Source organism: Trachypithecus francoisi, unplaced genomic scaffold (assembly GCF_009764315.1).
Source record: "Trachypithecus francoisi isolate TF-2019V2 unplaced genomic scaffold, Tfra_2.0 Lachesis_group0, whole genome shotgun sequence".
NCBI classification, from domain to species: Eukaryota; Metazoa; Chordata; class Mammalia; order Primates; family Cercopithecidae; genus Trachypithecus; species Trachypithecus francoisi.
In genome coordinates this window covers 53,709,301-53,715,300 of record NW_022681453.1, presented here as the reverse complement: position 1 = coordinate 53,715,300, position 6,000 = coordinate 53,709,301, and the positions used below count along the sequence as shown (strand labels likewise).

The window sequence follows — 6,000 nt, the reverse complement described above, 5'->3', positions numbered from 1 at the left end:
TGAAAAGCACCAAAGCTCTGTATAGGCAGAGAGAGCAGTTTCAGAAATGAAAGGTGCCTGGCCCGGTGCGGTGGCTCAAGCCTGTAATCCCAGCACTTTGGGAGGCCGAGACGGGCAGATCACGAGGTCAGGAGATCAAGACCATCCTGGCTAATACGGTGAAACCCTGTCTCTACTTAAAAATACAAAAAACTGCCGGGTGCGGTGGCTCAAGCCTGTAATCCCAGCACTTTGGGAGGCCGAGACGGGCGGATCACGAGGTCAGGAGATCGAGACCATCCTGGCTAACACGGTGAAACCCCGTCTCTACTAAAAAATGCAAAAAACTAGCCGGGAGAGGTGGCGGGCGCCTGTAGTCCCAGCTACTCGGAGGCTGAGGCAGGAGAATGGCATAAACCCGGGAGGCGGAGCTTGCAGTGAGCTGAGAACCGGCCACTGCACTCCAGCCCGGGCGACAGAGCGAGACTCCGTCTCAAAAGAAAAAACAAAAAACAAAAAACTAGCCGGACGACGAGGCGGGCGCCTGTAGTCCCAGCTACTCGGGAGGCTGAGGCAGGAGAATGGTGTAAACTCGGGAGGCAGAGCTTGCAGTGAGCTGAGATCCGGCCACTGCACTCCAGCCTGGGTGGCAGAGCAAGACTCCGTCTCAAAAAAAAATAAAAATAAAAATAAAAAAAAGAAATGAATGGTGCCTGGACTACAATGAATGGAGTCTCTGGGTTGGGGCCCCTGATAGGAATAATGGTGGGACCAATCATGAGATTGCACCCAGTGGGGAGCTCCAGGCACAATTACCAGCCATCTGGTCTCAGGGAAAAGAAGCCCCACCTCCCCTCCTTTCATACACACAGACAGCAAAGACCTCATGCAGCCCCAAAGGGGCAAAAAGAGACTTTAATTAAGGGAGGGAGGATCCACCAGAATCAGAAAAGGGACAGCTAGCGTGGGAGCAGACGAGCCAGAACAGGCAGGAGGAGGGCCCAGCTGGGAAGCTCTAGAGGACTCACCTCGCAACCTCTGGCACAGGCACTGGCACTGACGGACAAGGCGAAACAGCTGCCCCTCTCAACTGGGAGGGTACCCAGTGGCCCCTGTAGTCAGGGGTTGCCTGGCTTTTGGGCCCCAGGTCCTAGGCATGACTGGTGGTCACCAATTTGGCCCTTGTCCCCAACCAGTGCTGGGGGGCCATCTTCAGGCAGAACTCAGGAAGCTGGCAGAGGGTTCCCACCACTTATATTGGGGCCAAGGAGGCTTAGGAATAAAAGGGTAAGGGAGAGAAACTGGAGTCTGAAACCTCCCTCCCTCCCCACCTGGGGTGGCATAGGAGAGAAAAAATAAAGTCGCCTTCTGGCTCCAGGCCCGCCCAGACCCACAGCAACCAATAAGGTACAATCACTGGGACCAGTCACAGTCACTGGAGATGGAGGTTTTAAAAAAAAAAAAAAAAAAAGACAAAAAGGTTACAGTATCCTACAAGCACAGAGTTTAAGTTTCAAGACGTTAAAAAAAATCTGTCCCGGCCCAGGGCACTGAACATCAGAAGCCAGCCTGACCAGGCATGTGTGGCCTTGGGGCAGGTCCACTGCTGCTTTCTTGCCCAGCTAGCAAGCACACCACCCACCTCCCGCATCAAATGCCCACCCCAACCCAGCTCCCTGCTGCCGCTGCTGCTGCTCTGGGGAGTGACTCCAGGATGCCTTCGTGGAGACATGGGTAGTCTGAGGGGGAAGGCCACGAGATCCAGCCAGATGGTTTAAAACTGTCAAGAGAACCAAGAGGCAGTGCATGGTGGTTATTATTGCATCCTGGTAGGGCTGCTCTAAGGAGGTGTGTGAACCTGAGCTGTCACTGTGCTCGTATCTCTGAGGGACAGAGTTGGGTCCCAGGACACCTTGTGGTCATGCTCTAATTCAGCCAGCTTTCAGAAGTGACCTATGGGGACCGGCCCTAAGCCTAACACTAGATGAGGCAGAAAAATTAACAGCCATGGAGCTTCTCCACAGCTCCCCTGTGCCCTGGCATGGAGGCTGCTAGAAAGCCCTGTCAGCGTCCTGCCTGGTGAACTAAGGTTGCTTTCTTTAGGCATGGGAGCTCTCATGCAAGGGGCTTGGGGACTCAGAGGGCCAAGTGGAGAAGGACCCAGGTTCTGGTACTTTTGTGTCAAGCTCTGGATGATCCTCCAACCAAGACAGGCTCTTGAAATGTTTTCTGCCCTCAAGGGTCCCCCATGCTGCCTAGGATAGCCCTGGACATTTTAGAGACCAAAGGTTGTGAACCAATGGTCCATGCCTGAAAGCAGCCCAAAGATGAGCACTGTAGGGCCCACATGGTGTTTAAAAGAATATGAATTAGGCCGGGCGCGGTGGCTCAAGCCTGTAATCCCAGCACTTTGGGAGGCCGAGACGGGCGGATCACGAGGTCAGGAGATCAAGACCATCCTGGCTAACATGGTGAAACCCCGTCTCTTCTAAAAAAAAATACAAAAAACTAGCCGGGCAAGGTGGCAGGCGCCTGTAGTCCCAGCCACTCGGGAGGCTGAGGCAGGAGAATGGTGTAAACCCAGGAGGCGGAGCTTGCAGTGAGCTGAGGTCCGGCCACTGCACTCCAGCCTGGGCGACAGAGCGAGACTCTGTCTCAAAAAAAAAAAAAAAAAAAGAATATGAATTAGTTGGCGGGGCACGGTGGCTCACGCCTGTAATCCTAGCACTTTGGGAGGCCCAAGTGAGTGGATCACGAGGTCAGGATATTGAGACCATCCTGGCTCACATGGTGAAACCCCGTCTCTACTAAAAGTACCAAAAAAATTAGCTGGGCATGGTGGCGGGCGCCTGTAGTCCCAGCTACTCGAGAGGCTGAGGCAGGAGAATGGCATGAAGCCAGGAGGCGGAGCTTGCAGTGAGCCAGACTCCAGCCTGGGCGACAGATCGAGACTCCATTTAAAAAAATAAATAAATAGGCCGGGCGCGGTGGCTCACGCCTGTAATCCCAGCACTTTGGGAGGCCGAGGCGGGCGGATCACAAGGTCAGGAGATCGAGACCATGGTGAAACCCCGTCTCTACTAAAAATACAAAAAAATTAGCCGGGCGCTGTTGCGGGCGCCTGTAGTCCCAGCTACTCAGGAGGCTGAGGCAGGAGAATGGCGTGAACCCGGGAGGCGGAGCTTGCAGTGAGCCGAGATCCGGCCACAGCACTCCAGCCTGGGCGGCAGAGCGAGACTCCGCCTCAAAAAAAAAAAATAAATAAATAAAAAATAAATAAATAAAAAATGGGGGCTCAATGGCCTGGAGGTGTGTGGGAGCCAGCCCCTGCAGATGAGGCATGTGCTTAGCAGCTCCTCATCCTGCCCACTCCACAGCTACCCAACCTTTGGATGCACCTGAATTTGTGACCCCGACAAAGGTTATGGTACTATCTTAGACCTCTGAGTACGAAAACCCAGCTCCACATTCTGGTTCCTCCTCTTACCGGCTGAGGGACCTTGGACAGGTGCTTTTGCTTCTAGAGCCCCAGTTTATTAATCTCTAAAATGGCGATAATAGCTGACTCAAAGATTGTTTTGAGTAATAAACGGAACATGTGAACATACGTTTTTAGGTGTCTAATTCTGTGTGATGTAATTATCATAAGTAAGTAAATGATTGTTGAATGAGTGAGCCAAATATTCAATTGGAACAAGAGCTATTTTCCCCTTCCAGTTCAATCGAGAGGGTTCCTAGTATCCTGGTCATAAAACTTCAGTGCTACAATACATGGAAAGCTTACTATGTACCAGGTGCTATGTTTTCCACACATGGTCTCACTTAATGCTCAACCACGCTGAAAGATAAGTATTAATTACCAGACCTTCATTTCACAGCTGAGGAAACTGAGGCTTAGTTGAAAGTTCAGTGACATGCCTGAGTAGGCAGTGGAGCCTGGATTCACACACAGGTGGTCTGCCTCCACAGCTGAGTGAGCTGAACAACCATGCTGACCTGTGCACACACTATGGCTATTCTGTATACTGGCCACCCTCAGTATAATTAAATCCCAAGGGAAGCGGGTATAATTTCCATTTTTAGGAATCTGAGCTCCTTCTGGACTGGGTGTGTACTTATTAGTGGGAGTACACACCAAGTCTACCATCTAGAAATCACAGCCACTCTGGGTGGAACATATCAACAAACCGAAGATTATTTGGAAAAAGGAGAAAAAAAAGGAAGGCATGTTCTGAGTATCTAAACAACTAAGAACTATGTCATCAGTTCATCAATGTAAACAATTCTACCTCTTCAGATGACTACATCCTTTCAATTAGAAAGGCATAAACAATGTAAGAGGAATCTGGAGGACTTATACCATGCAAGTGATAGAACAGGTTGAAGGAATCATGACTAAGCCTGAGAAACATGCTGAAGGGAAGTACTGAAGTCTATTTGAGAAGTGGAATTATAACATGATTAACTGTCCTATATTCCTAGAAAATTCACTTGCAGACTTCACTTGCCTCGCTTGGGGTATGAATGAGATAGAGGTAAGGCCTTTGTGAACATCTTCAGATGTAGAAATGAGTGTCCAAGTTCCTATGAGGGACTAGGAGGCATTCCAGACACCCAAATATAGAAAACGCCTTGTAGCTCTCAGAGATGAACTTGGGGTCCTCTAGCTCCAAAGCACCTGATTGACCTGCTGTGCCCAGGGGTCCTAGAGAGCTCAGAAGATATAAACACACTGCTTGGACCCCTTTCCCACCAGATGCTAAGTTCTCAACATGACCCCCAGATGCTTTGGCCTTGGAAGGAAAGCTGAAAGGTCCCTACTCACATTCTTAAGGAACTCCTCAGCCACGATGCGGGCACGGGCATTGACTGACAGCTTCATCTCACTGATCTCCTTGTCAATCTCCTCCATGAAGTGGATCACAAAGTCCACCAACTTGTGTTTGTACATCTGCTCTGTGTGGAAGTTGGTGATCAGAAAGCTGATATCATACCCCTAGGGAAGAAGACAGTAGGGAGGAGGAAGAGAAGGAACAGGAGAGAATTAGCATCCCAGGGGAACTGAGCTGGTCACATCCTCCACTCATCCACATGGTTCCCACTGGCTATGATCTTCTCCCAAGCTACACACCCTTCCAGTCAGCAGCCCAGCTGCTCTGGGGGAGGGTGTCTAGGTTGGATCCAAGCAACTGAACCCAGTTGAGAATTCTGTGTGTATCACACATCTCTGGAAGACTACCTGTGGCACAAAGAACTCTGCATTGAGAATGAGTCGGCCGGGCGCCGTGGCTCAAGCCTGTAATCCCAGCACTTTGGGAGGCCGAGACGGGCGGATCACGAGGTCAGGAGATCCAGACCATCCTGGCTAACACAGTGAAACCCCGTCTCTACTAAAAAATACAAAAAAAAAAAAACTAGCTGGGCGACGTGGCAGGCGCCTGTAGTCCCAGCTACTCGGGAGGCTGAGGTAGGAGAATGGCGTAAACCCAGGAGGCGGAGCTTGCAATGAGCTGAGACCCGGCCACTGCACTCCAGCCTGGGCGGCAGAGCGAGACTCCGTCTCAAAAAAAAAAAAGAGAATGAGTCAAGGGACTTGAAGTCTTGTTAAAGAAGAATCTAATCAAACAACAGGGAACATTTAGTTCAGAGAAGAGATGATGTGGAAGATGGGTGGGATTAAGGTCTTTTTCTGCTGGAGGGCTGTGGGAGGAAGAGCAATTTTATTTATTCTGGGTGGCCCCAGAAATTAGATCTAGGACCGGGAGAGAAAATTTGGCTCAGGATGAGGAAGAACTTGGCCAACACGCCTAATGTGTCTGATGATGGCACATGCTGCTGTGTGGTAGTTGCTCAGTCACTGGGGATATTTTAAGTTGAACTGGCAAGGAGTCTGTGGAGAAGATTCAAGTAAAAATTCAGGCAACAACTGACCCAATGTTAACTGTGGCTTTAAGAGACTGATTTGGTGGGCCAGGCGTGGTGGTTTATGCCTGTAATCCCAGCACCTTGGGAGACTGAGGT

General features: G+C 50.5%; 1 protein-coding gene across 4 annotated transcripts in view; it reads right to left on the bottom strand.

The window, feature by feature from the left end:
• Nucleotides 1–861: 861 nt before the first annotated feature.
• ARPC4 (actin related protein 2/3 complex subunit 4) overlaps nucleotides 862–6,000 on the bottom strand; it is a 16,535-nt gene continuing 11,396 nt past the window's right edge. For all 4 annotated transcript variants that reach the window (XM_033210596.1, XM_033210598.1, XM_033210597.1 and 1 more), the window contains 2 exons: nucleotides 4,805–4,975; nucleotides 862–1,759 (listed from right to left, as the gene is read on the bottom strand). In XM_033210596.1, the coding sequence (XP_033066487.1) occupies nucleotides 1,754–1,759; nucleotides 4,805–4,975 (177 nt within the window). In that variant the 3' untranslated portion in view covers nucleotides 862–1,753. The remainder of the gene's footprint in view (nucleotides 1,760–4,804; nucleotides 4,976–6,000) is intronic.